Below are 13,489 nucleotides of genomic sequence, written 5' to 3'. Positions count from 1 at the left end.
CTTGAGTGGAACTACATCACTGTCTCTGCTGTGTCCCCGGCTTGCAGGAGACCAACTATACTTCTCAGCCTGCATAACCACACAAGCCAACTTCTCATGATACCCCTTTATCCATACATATTGGTTCCCAGTAGCTCTGTTTATCTGGAAGGCCCTAGAATACTGAGTCTAAGTGTGATCAGTGGCATAAAACCCTGAAATACCAGTATTCTTACTGGGTCAAGAGGAGAGCCAATGCTAACCATGCTTCTCCTTTATTCTTTATTCTTCCTTTATTCTTACTAACTACATTTCCCAATTTTTTGACAAGTAGAAGATAAAAAATATTTGCACTATTTCTTGGCACAGCCTATGAAAATATTCCACATATAGGAAAGAACATTTGGCATAGGAAGTAAGAAGTCACTAGGGACACCCACACCCCAAATCCCAGTGCCTGGCCTGGAGACTCAGCTCCAATACCAAGTGCAGCTTATTCATACTACATAACTTCAGAGGCAGAAGGCCTAGGTGGCTCCAGTACTCATGTAGGTGGCATCCATGTGAGACACCTGGATTGGTTTCAGGCTCCCTCTTTTGGTCTGCCCTAACCCTGGCTACTGCAAGCCACTGAAGTCAACCAGCAGCTGGAACATGCTCACTCTTGTACTAGCTTGCTTGTCCATGTTGCTCTCTCTCTCTCTTTCACTCAGTTTTTTAAGAATTCTTCCATACTCTATCCTCCATTTTTCTTCTTTCCCATAAGGGCCACATGCTTGAATGAAGATGTAGTATCACAGCAACATGGGATCCCTTAGTGACAGTATCAGACAGAGCCTTATACTACCTATTTCCTCATATGACTCTTGCACAAATACTGAACTGCAAACACAGCAATAAAAGTTTTAATTGTGTTGAGCCACTGAGACTTAATTACCAATAGTTAATCCATCCTAATGCAGAGAGTTTAGAGTTTTGCGTCACAAAGCAAACCCTGTGCAACATAGTAGTCAGCTGTAAAATAATGATCCGTGGTCACTGCTATATGAGAATTCAGAGAATTCAGAGTTTCTTGTCATGCCAGCATCCCATATCAGAGTGCCAGCTGAAGTCCTGGCTGCTTTCCCTTCCTATCCAGCTCCCTGCTGATGGCAAAGCAGCAGAAGATGCCCTAAATGCTTGGACCTCTTCCACCCACATGGGAGACCTGGGTAGCATTTCAGGATCCTGGCTTAACCCTGGACCAGCCCCTGACCACGAAAATCATTTGGGGAAATAACCAATAAATGGAAGCTCACTCACAGTCTCCTCCTGTATCCATCATTCTGCCTTTGAAATGAATAAATAAAATAAACTAGAAAAATAATCTGCAGACAACTCACATAGGCCTAGCTCTTATTGTACTAAGTACTTTGAATGTTGACAAATCCTTTTACTTACAGTGAATAGTTATGAGACAGGCACTGATACATGTACACTTAAAATGAGATTGTTAACAAACAATGACAATCCAGCCAAAAAATTCACTCACTCCAAATATGCAGATAATGTGTAAGAGTGCTAAAGGTGACTCAATTTCAACAAAGACACTCTATTCTTCTTTAAAAGCCAGTTGCAAATAATGTTTCTTACTGATACCTTTTTGTGCCAGAGGCACTTTATTTACATCAAACCACAGTAGTCATTCATGTATAGTTCCTTGTGTTTGCCTGTTTTGCCAGCAATTTGCTTCCTTAAAGGACAGAGAATTTAGTATGGAGCCTCATACTAAGTAGGTACTCTACAATAAATACTATTTGCAAATACAATATACTATTTGCAGTAACAAAAATATGTTTATGGGGTACAGTTGTTACATGTAAGACTTGGGGAGTGGGTACCAGAATCTAAGACTTTTTCCAAGTGAAAAGAATCCAGAATCATTCTCATTACTGGCTTGAGTAGACATCTTAGACTGAGAAACCATAGATCTCACAAAGCTAATTTAAAATCAATTCATTTCAATAATTAATCCTCAAGTTCTTAATACAGTTTCTCATTTCCCTTTTTGTCTACACAGTCCCTTTCCAAGACCTGTCCTTTCCAGCTTAGTCTGTGGAGAGCACTGTGTGCTGCAGTGGGAGCAGCGGCTGTCATCACTCTGACAGACAGATGCCATACAGCACCTCAGCTGCCTGGGGGCTAAGCACCACTTGGCTCAATCAGACTCACATGGCAAAACAAGTGACATCGGAATCAAAATGTAGCAAGCAATGCGGCTTTCACTCTCAAATCCCATTAGAAGTGGAAGCATTTAACTCAATGTGTACAGAAATTGCCTAATTTTGAAAAAGGAGCAGAAATGGTCATCACATAACATTGGGGTTTCGCTTCTTGCAGGAGAAACAGCTGTGACCATTTTTTTGCTTCTGTAACGTAGCCCATTGGGTGCAAAGCCATCACTGTTCTGGGAGAATCAAGATCTAAGACAAAGTATCACACGTAAAGACTGAGTGAGTGAATGAGTTAGGAAGGGAAGGTGTAAGAGAGGTAAGGAGCTCCTTAAACAATAGAGAACGTGCACCTAAACAAAGAACTTGTTGACCTCAAAAACATAGTCAAAGGTGTTGTTCTCAATCTCAGATCTAATTCAGACCTGCAAATTTAAGAAAAAGAAAGCAAAAGAGAAGGTTATATAATCCTACAATTTAATCAGTACAGTCAAAACCTTTCTGATTTTAAAAAAGTAACCATATTAACAGAACTCTTCCATTCTTAAGTTCTGCCAAAGCACTTGGAAGGCACACATTCAATAAGCCCTTCCTTCATGGAGACTTTAGAAAAACAGTAGGGAAATGACAAGAGAAAAACTGGTAAAGTGTGAACTATGCTCATCTAAATTAATGTTTGTGAAATATAACCCATCAGCAGTGTTTAAAATGCTTTCCAGAAATCCTATTTAAACAACACCCCGGAAGAACACTGTCTCTAGCATGTAAAGATGAACACCAAAGCATCACCAGAGCCCAATTTCTCCTCACTTTCTCTTTAAAAACAATTAACATAATCCGTAATTAAAACATGAATAGACAGTAGTCACATGGTTGTCAGCCTAAGGAAAACAGCTCAATGGCTAAATTCTCATTTTGCAAATGCCAAGATCGCATAGGGGGGGGTGCTGGTTCGCATCCCGGCTGCTCCACTATCCATTCAGCTCCCTGCTTATGGCCTGGAAAAGCAGCAGAGAATGTCCCAAAGTCTTAGGAAGGGCACCTACATGGAAGACCCCAAAGAAACTCCTGGCTCCTGGCTTTAGATAGGCTCAGCTCTGGCCACTGCAGACTCTTGGGAAGTGAACCAGTGAATGGCAGACTTTCTGTCTCTCCTCTCCATAAATCTGATCTGCCTTTCCAATAAAAATAAGTGATTCTTAAAAAAAAAAAAAAAAAGACAGTATAGAGAAGCCCATAGAGGCCCAGGATAACAAAGCTGAAGCAAGGCAGGAAGGCAAGCCCTGGGTTGGATTTTGCTGAGCTGGCCACCCAAAAGGGAGCGAGCAGAGGGACATGCTTCCCTTGGCAGGATGTCTTCTGCAATATTTTAACAGTGACAGTGACAAGAGAATACTCCTATGGTGCTATATTCAAAGACTGAGTCAGTGTGCTCCAAGGAGTACTGAACTCTGGTCCAGATTGGGCAGCAAGAAAAAGGAGAACCTGCTTTTGTGGCAAGTCTGGAGCTTACATGGGTCAAGGTAGGCTTCTGTCACACTCCTGGTGTGGGTGCTGGCAGCTGTAACACCAAAACAAGGTGAGGTTACTAATTGTTCCTGAGTAAGAGGACTTTCGGGCACACCAGATTTATTACTTGTCAGAAGGAGCTGCTTGTAGAGATAGAATCAGTAGCACCAAGAAGTGATACCCCAGAAGGGTCACTTGAGCTATTTTAAGATTGGTTTTCAGTTCCATTAGACAAACCATGATCCACAAATACTGATCAGCACAGCCTGGCTAAACAGAGGTCAGGGAACACAGGCATTTAACGAAGTCTGGCTTCTAGAAGACAGTAGGCAATGACTCTGTAGGAAGGCAGGCTGCTAACTCCTCAGGGGCTGTCCTGGTGCCAGACAGGATTTATAATCAAGCTATTTTCTTTTAAGTTCTTGTTAAATCAGCTTTGCAAGATAATTACCTGAAGTAAGCAGCCTCTGGCCAAGCTTTCTCTGTACAGCACTACCCACCCCATAAGGAAAATATGACCTGTTCCAAATGGTATGAATCAGAGCTTCCTTATCTTCAACCATCTCCATTTCTCTCTTCCAATTGTTTTAATTTAATTTTTTTTAAATTTGTTTGTTGAGCCCAGTGCAATATCCTTTTGGCTTAAGCCATCCCTTTGTATGTGCCGGAATCCCATATGAGTACCTGTTCTTGTCCGAGCTGCTCTACTTCTCATCCAGCTCTCTGCCTACAGTCTAGAGCAACCCAAAGCCATGGGATCCTGCACCCATGTGAGAGACCTGGAAGAAGCTCCTAGCTCCTGGTTTCAGATCAGCTTAGCTCTGGCAGTGAGACCACTTGAAGAATACCAGTGTACAGAGATCTTACCCCCTGTGTATCTGCCTTTCCAATAAAAATAAATACATCTGTTTAAAAAAAAAAAAAGATTTGTTTGTTTATTTGAAAGTTAAGATAGAGAGCACGCTCTTCCATCTGATGGTTCACTCACCAGATGGCTATAATGTCAGAGCCTGGGCCAGGAACCTCTTCAGGTCTCCCAGATGAGTAGCAAGGATCTAAACATCTGAGACCATCTTCAGCTGCTTCTCCTAAGCCATTAGCAGGAGGATAATCAAGATGGCAGAATAGAGTAAGAACACATTTAAACAGAGAAATATTAGCTAGGGTGAAGCAGAGAGGGCACATTCCAGAAAACAGGAGAGGACAGATCAATGGCAGAGTCGCACCTGCATACTGATGGACACAGGAAAGCAGCTGAGACAGCAGTGTGGTGTTGCAATGACGAAATATCGCAGCAGCATTCAGCAAGCAGCAGTTTGAACTCCAACAGCAGCCAGAACTCCACCAGCAAACAGGTGGGAAGGAAAGTTCACCGGGAACTCAGCAGGTGAACCCAAAGAACTGCCTGTCTTGCTGGTCTGCTTGATTTTACCAGGAGAGAAAGAGTAGCAGATCCCAAACAGGCAGTGGGAAACTGTGTGGATTTTACAGCCGAGATCCCCAGTAGAGCTAAATCAAGTGTCATCTTGTGTAGAAGGCAAAGGCAAAGTGGGACTGGACTGCACATGCACTAAGTTGGGAGCAAACTATTTCGGTTCAGTAAATTGCAACGACCTGATATCCTACAGGTTCTACCCAAAATAGGTCAAGGTAGTCCCCAGACCTAATGGCCAGCAGATCAAGAACTCCACAAATGGCACATAAGGCGCCGTTATGTTCTGTGTGGCAAAGGTGTTGAGACTGCAGGGATGACAGTGAGCTGCACATGCAATGAGCTGGTAGCAAACTCACTGAGTTCAGTGTATTGCACTGGTTCCACAGGGAAAATAATTCCGACTTTGGCATTTTGTGGGTCAAAATAGGTCCTTGAAGCCCTCAGACATAACGGCCAGCAGGTTCCAGCAAATCAGCGCTGCCAACAACTTAACTATTTAGGACAAATTGTGTTGCCCTAATCCTGGGAACCACTCAAAAAGGAAGTGGGAGAAAGGTTGTACAGACAATGGTGCAGCCTCAGCATGCAATCACAGGAGGTGGAGCATGGTGAACCAGGAGCTGGGGCCCCAGGGTCGATGGCGGAAGTCTAACATAAAAGCCCAGATCTGAAACTCGCTGGAGGAAGTAGCACAAGTGATTGCAAAGAACCAGGTACCAACCTCAATCAGTAAAATTGAATTGCAGACCTGTGAGTGACACAGCTTAAAAACCTGCCCCAAGGAGAAAAATCTGATAACCAAAAGTACAACGACCAAGAGCAAAATAGACAAAGGCACAATGAATATTACTGAAGACTCCCCCCCGCAAAGGAACAAAACCCTCTGCCAATCTCAGAGTTCACTGAGGAAAACATTGATAAAATCGGGGGTATACAGAATTCATAACACTTGTCATAAAGCTTCTTATCAACAACAAGAAGCACATGCAGGAATTTAAGCACTATGTCACACAGGAAATAGCAATATTGGAACAAAATCAAGCCAAATCATTAGAAATGGAGGACTAAATAGAGCAAATTAAAAATTCAGTGGAAAGTCTCAATGATAGAATGAATGAAGCAGAAGAAAAAAATCTCAGAATTGGAAGATATTTCTTGTCACAATGGGGAAACAATCAAAAAGCTAGAAGCAGAGCTGGGTTAAGCTAAAAAGAGTATTCAAGAATTAAGAGACACTATTAAAAGGCCAAACATAAGAGTTATGGGAGTCCCAGAAGGTGCCGAAAGAGAAGCTGGGTTTAAAAATATATTTAATGAAATGGTAGAGGAAATTTTCCTAATCTAGAGAAAGAATTGGGGAACAACACCCAAGAGGAGCACAGAACTCCCAATAGGCTTGACCAAAAGTGATCTTCATCTCAACACATGATAATCAAGCTCTCTTCAATCGCACATAAGGAAAAGATACTTAAATGTGCACATGATAAAAAAAAAATCAACTGACTGATATTTATATTAACCCTGCAGGTAAATTGTTTAAACACATCAATCAAACACCATAGATTATTAGACTGGATTAAAAAAAACAAACCCCATCTATTTGTTGCCTACAGGATATACATCTTACCAACAAAGATTAGCAGAAACTACACCTCAAAGATTTATATTTTTTTGTTTTTAGTTTCATTTCTTCACACTGTTTTTTTCTCATTAAATTCTTCACTGACTCATAGATCATACAGTAGCATCATTTTCTTCAAAAAGGCTCTTGATTTTCTTTTTCATTTCTTCAATGACACATTAGTCATTCAGTAGCATGTTATTTAATTTCATGGCATTGTAAATTTTTTTTCTTGCTATTGTTGATTTTGTTTTGTGGCTTTTCATTTAAGCGAATGTATACTAACCGTGTAATGGAGATTATCATATCTAACTCCATGTTGTTTAACTTCGTGGTGTTGTAAATTTCTGGGTTTATTCCTGTCATAGATTTTGTTTTGTTGCTTTTCACTTGGGGGGATTTATAATGAACATGTAGCGGAGACTGTCATGTCCAGATGTGAGGATATGGTGCACTGTGCATCTCTACTTCAGGATCAAGGATAACTCCCAATGAAACTGTTGCATGTGTTTTGACAATGGCATGCTGGACTCTGCCATTGTCCATGCTTGCAATGATGGTCTTGTGACTGTTTATGAGGATATATACTATACTGCTGTAACAATACGTTGTAACGATATTTGGGTGGGACTCAGTGGGGGAAGTGATTTGGGGAGCTGGGAGGGGAAATCCCAGGGCCTATGGAACTGTGTCATAAAATGATAACAATAAACAAAAATTTGTAAAAAAAAAAAAAAAAAGTCAAACAATTGGGACAAAAACAGGTGCCCAATAGGATGGTGGCACTGCAAGCAGTGGCTTCTCTTACTACACAACAATCCTGGCCCCCTAGTGTAACAATTATTTGTAATAGTGGAATAACCTCTGTTTTCTTTACAATTTATTGCATTCTTTTAAACTGACTTTGAAAATAAGATTTACTTTTAAAAGAAGCAGACTGTTCTAAAGCATCAACATGAATTTAAAGCTATTATCTCTACCAGTTACACAGGATAAATGTAATACAGCTATTTCACCAAATTACACAAAAGACAATCCAAAAGGAATCAAAATCTTAAAAAACATTTATACTTCTGCAGCATGATTGTTTGCTACCACTAAAAACCATCTCTAATGGCGTTCATGGAATATGCTTTGCACTTTAGGAAAAATGGAACTAAATGGATAATGATACAGGACTGTGATGTAAGTCAAATTACACTATAAAACTCAAATTACTAACCCCTGGGGCAGGATTCATGCCTTAGGAAAGCATGCCCCAGATTCTTGGATAGCAAGGTCCTACTATGGGGTAACATCTTGTCTCACACAGCCAGAGGTCATGCTCCTTGAAGGAGAGTACACAGGGCAGAAGCACAGCTCAGCCCTGGAGGCACATGCATTTCACCACAGGAAACTGCTTCAAAACTTACTTCTAAGCCCCTGTGCTTCTCACAGACAGCATTTTTACAGCATATTCAGGTATTAATTTCACAACTGCAATCATCCTTTAATCCATATTATTAAAAAAAAAAATAGCCCCCACCCCATAAATTCAAGTAATTTGCCTGTTTAGAAATAATAATAGGGCCTAACGTGATGGCTCAATGACTAAAATCCTCACCTCACAAATGTCAGGACCACATATGGGTGCTGGTTGACATCTTGGCTGCTCCACTTCCCATCCAGCTCCCTGCTTGTGGCCTGGGAAAGCAGTCAAAGATAGCTCAAAGCCTTGGGAGCCTGCATACACGTGAGAGACCTGGAAGAAGCTCCTGGCTTGATTTTGGATTGGCTCAGCTCTGGTTGTTGCCACTGAGCAATGAACCAATGGATGGAAGATCTTTTTTTCTGTCTCTCCTCTCCGTAAAAATGGATCTACCTTTCTAATAAAAATAAATCTTTAAAAAATAGTAACAATATCTCATGTGTTTGGATATGCGAATCACATCATACTCCCTCCAACTTCCCTTAGCTTGGAAGCACACAGGGCCTGTCCAACCCCTTCATGAAACCCAGCCCAGGACCATCAGGAGCAGCCTTTCCAAGGTTCCAGGGTGCTGGTGTGTGGCTGTCCTGGGGCTTGCACCCCAGGCGCTGTACTCACCCTAGCCCTGGGAAACCCTCCCCACCTACATAATCCCCAGTTGCTGCCCTCTTTCCCCCTACACTTGCTCTTCTCCATCCTATCACAGCACACACTCTCCCCAACTCTGTGCCTAAAGTAGCCCCAAACAAGTCCACAGAATTCAGTGTTTGGAGGACCTGGCACTTCTTGTTGGATCTGGAAATGAGCCTATGAAAACTCTCCTCATTTGGACTTTTTTTGGAGAGAAACAGAAAACTTGGCTTTCCCCCACCCTCTCCCTTGAGCTAGGAAACATCAATAAAGGCCTAATTTTGTTCTTGGAAGCAAAGTAAACTTGAGCTTTGGTTGGCTGTAGCATGTCACCCATTAACCTGGAACATCCTGCAGGATTCCCACCCTCCATATGGCACAGCCTGCTTGGGCTCATGGCCATAGCCACATGCAGCTGCAGAAGGAAAGCCAGTAGCAAGCATGTGGGTGGGAAACTCAGATCCTGCTGCCCAGGGAGCCCGGAACCTTGTGGCAAGAGTTTCCAGGCCCACTACCAAGCTCCTCCATTACAGTCTCCATGTGAACAAAATTCTCACCACTTGCAGGCACACTTGAGTATGACAAGCAATAACTTAATGGATCTGCCTTCCTCCTCCATGGTCAAAGTAGTACATTTTGCAGAAATGAGGAAGTGAAGAACCCAATGAAGGCATTATTGTGACCCTGGCCAGGGACCCAGAGGAAGTGTCTTTGAGATGGGAACAGGCAGTTTCAGGACTACGGAAAAGCTGAAGCTGAAGCAACCTTCCAGACAGCAACTCCAACTTCACAAATACTTGCATCCAAACCAAGATGAGCGTGTGAGTGCTGGCAGGAGTCATCTCATTCTGCCCCTTGGGCTGCACATAGATTTAACTTCTCAGTAGCTCAAGAAAGCCACATCAAGGTGATTTCATCCACAGCTCTTGCCCCCCAAAAAGAGGAAGCACAGTGAGATTTGTCTGACCTGGAAATGGCTTATTGGTTTCTGTAAACAATGACATTATTCTGCTGTTACCTGCGGTTTTTCACTTTTTCTTTTACAGCCTCAAAGCCCAGAACCTGGCCACCTCCATGCTGTCTTCACATATCCTGTGCTTCCCTTACATTAGACACAACTCCAAACTGCTGTCTCCTAAACATTACATTACAGAGTAGTTTTCTTGTCCGTGTCCACAGGTGATGAATCTATTTCAAAGTGGCATTAGTTTCTCCATAATATTTATGTGTCGTTTTTCCATAACCATTAGGAAAAGCACCTCCAATAACAACTCTTCAGCCTTATTTAATTACCAAAAAACTCTGGCATCAGGAGAGACAGTTAGATAACCCAAACAGAATTTTTCTTACCGTTTCGGGACACGTCAAGTTCCACCAGCTGCATGAAGTTGGCTATTTCTGGAGGGAGCCGCTGAATTTCATTATCACTAAGGCCAAGCTTTCGTAATTTGACTAGCTGGAAAAATTGCTGAAAGACAAAATGGTTACACAAAGATTTCACATGTATTTGTATCATAAACTTTGTGGTCAATATGAGGCTTTAAATAGCACACCTATTAAAAATGAATACAGATTGCATCAATGTCAATTTCCTGATTTTGTTAAGATATTGCAATCACATGAAGATGTCACCAATGGGATAAAACCAAATTACAAAACATCTTTGGGTACTATTTTTTTAACTTGGCATCAAATCTAAAATTACTTCAAAATGCAAGGGTTTTAAAAGGTAATGCCCAATTTAATGAGATAGCAGTCACTAATTAAAACTACATAATACTTAGAAAAAATGATGTTAAATACTCAACATTAAATAAACACACCTAAGTATAATAATATTTTAAAAGGCCTTTTCAAATGAGCTATTAAATAAAGTACAAAAAATATCCAACAAATGCATGCAGACGAAAGAATAGTTTTGACCAATCCCTATGAGTTCGCATGGAGTCTTCCCCTAGCTGTGGCAGGCTAAACTCAGTTTTTCCCAGGCTTTGCAAATCATATTCACATGTTACAAGGATGTACATAAATATAAATACATGCAATCAAACAATGCAATCAATTAAAAATGAGAGGGGATAAGACCTAACTAGACATCAGATTGGACAAATGGTAAGCAATGACAAGAATCAAAATAAAGCTAAAACATAAGCCCTCAGTGTGAGCAACTAGACAATGGGCCCAGGTACCTCTGACAGAAAAAGCTCATTGATTTTAGAGAAAGGACAGCTAAATCCCTACATTTTCTTCTTTCCCCTGCATATTCAGGGGAAACAAACACAATGTAGGGAACAGAAAAGAGACTTCATTAGCTAAAAATATAATGAATATCCTCAGAGCAATAAGAGAAGATGCAGCAGCATGACACCATAACAAGCATAACGGGAACAGAAATAAGTTGTTGAAAATTAGAAAAAAAAAAAAGCATTGCAGCAGCAATGAAAGAGGTGAAAAAAAAAAGTCTGAGCAGGGGAAATAAGAAAAACAGGACAAAATACATCAGTCTACAACGTCCTACATCTTGTTGATATGCAGCTCAAAGCAAAAACACGGAGGGAGGTCAGCTATAAAACATGTTTTTCTGATTTGAAAGGATCTACCATATAGCCAATAAAGATAACAGAAAAAAAATGTATACCAAGAAACATTATAAAATGTCAAAAATCCAGATATACAATTTTAAAAAGCTTACACAAAAATAAAAAGGAAAAGTCATAACAAACAACGTGGCTATTGGAACTCCACTGGACTCAACAGAAGTCCTAATGAAGGAATGTCTTTAAAACTCCTTTAAATCACCATTCCTAATCTAAAACTGCATACTGAGACTGTCAAGGAAGCATGGTAAACTGAATGAAAACACTTTTAGACATAAATGCTTTCAAAACATTAACCTTCCTTGCATCTGTCTCTGGAATCCATCATATCGTGACAATAAACTGAAAAGAAAGCAGATCTAGGGGTGGGCTTCTGGAATGGCAGCGAAGGCTCCAGTTGAGATGCCCACACTCGTGTCAAAGGGCCTGGTTTGCTGCTTCAAGTTCCTGACTGACTGGAGAGATTTCATTGTACTGGGAATGGCGAGATTGGCAGCAATTCAGAACTGTTGAACTCTCAAAACCATTTCAGCAGTGCCCTTGCAGCATGCCCCATATCAGGGACCCTGGGATGGGTGGGAGTTTGAGTGGGGCTTCTCCCTTTATCTCCCCCATTACCCCAGATACAGAAAAAAAAAAAGAAAAGAATGTGGAAACAGCGGTCTTACTCACTTTCCTGTAGCCCTTGACCCTTTGTGCTCTAATAAACTATGAACAGATTATAAAAAAAAGATTTAAATTCCTGTTTATCAAAAAAAAAAAAAAAGAAAAAAAAAAGTTCCTGGCTGAGTCTCAGCTCCTCTGCTTCTAATTCAGCTTCTTGCTGATGCATCAGCTGGGAGACCATAAACAGTAGCTCCAGTACTTGGGTCCCTGCTGTCCTTGTGAGAAACCTAGGCTGAGTTCTAGGCTCCTGGTTTTGACCTGGTCTAGCCCTGAATGTTGTTGGCATTTGGGGAGTGAACCAGTGGATAGAAGCTTACTTTCCCTATCTCTATTTCTCTCTTTTTCGCTCTGCCTTTCAAATAAAATGAAAATGAATAAATTTAAAAATATTAGTTTTAGAAAAATAAAAAAGATTTGTGATCCAAGAAGCAGAAAATCAAAACAAAGAAAGACAAAGCAAAACCCAAGATAAAACCATGAAGGGAATTTCAAGATGTCAACTGAGTAAGCAGGCCTACAGAACATTCTGTCCCCAGTGGGACACAATATGAAGGATCCCAAAGAGAAGTTTTGGGGAAAAAATTTAAAAGCACATCTGGAGGTTTATGGTACATCTGGAAATATCAAGAGATTTACAACTTGATTAGAATGTTTGGAGATAAACTAAATCCAGAAAGAGAAAATAAAGCAAGCAAAACTGGAAGGAGTTATAAATTGCCTCCCCCAAAACAGAAATAGAGTATATTTCATTGTAATCATAGTATGAATGTGAAATTCAAATATAAGCAATATGAAGTCATAACATTATAATTATAATATCTATATTGACAAAACCAGGATTTATGTTACATAAACATTGAGAGGATGGAAAGAAAGTAAGAGTTTCATCTTCCATAAAGGTGAATCAACCAATAACTGTAACATATGTGGACAGAGGGAGTGGAATCCAACAGTAAGAGCCATTTAGCAGCAAGCAGGAAGACACTGGTAAAAACAGCCTTGACTTACAAGCTTTCCGAAGCCTGATTCGAGAAGGCTGCTGTTCACTGCCACTCTATGCTTCCTGGATTTTTGAAAGCTATTTACATATATTATTCTACTAAAAATAGAAACTGGATTTAAAAAGGGAAGTCTCTATTAAAATTAACAGGACATTCCAAATGATAATTTTGTAGGAAGCTACTGACACTTAATAAGCTTCATCTTTTTCATTGGTAACCAGGATTGCATTATTATTATATATAATCACACAGGAAGGCATTGACTTTGGAAAGCCACTGGGAAACTTTTCATGTCCACTGACATACTTCTGGATATCTGTCCTCATAATATTACTTAAAATTCAAAAAGTGGCCCTGAAAAAATATACATATT

General features: G+C 40.5%; 1 protein-coding gene across 2 annotated transcripts in view; it reads right to left on the bottom strand.

The window, feature by feature from the left end:
- Positions 1-13,489, bottom strand: part of LRRC1 (leucine rich repeat containing 1) — a 154,393-nt gene that overhangs the window by 91,407 nt on the left and 49,497 nt on the right. For both annotated transcript variants that reach the window (XM_040983566.1, XM_040983567.1), the window contains exon 2: positions 10,203-10,320. In XM_040983566.1, coding sequence (XP_040839500.1) covers positions 10,203-10,320 — 118 coding nt within the window. The remainder of the gene's footprint in view (positions 1-10,202; positions 10,321-13,489) is intronic.

The sequence above is a fragment of the Ochotona curzoniae genome, unplaced genomic scaffold (assembly GCF_017591425.1).
Source record: "Ochotona curzoniae isolate NIBS_2020 unplaced genomic scaffold, NIBS_Ocur_1.0 contig_3819, whole genome shotgun sequence".
NCBI lineage: Eukaryota > Metazoa > Chordata > Mammalia > Lagomorpha > Ochotonidae > Ochotona > Ochotona curzoniae.
This window is presented reverse-complemented; position numbering and strand designations above follow the sequence as displayed.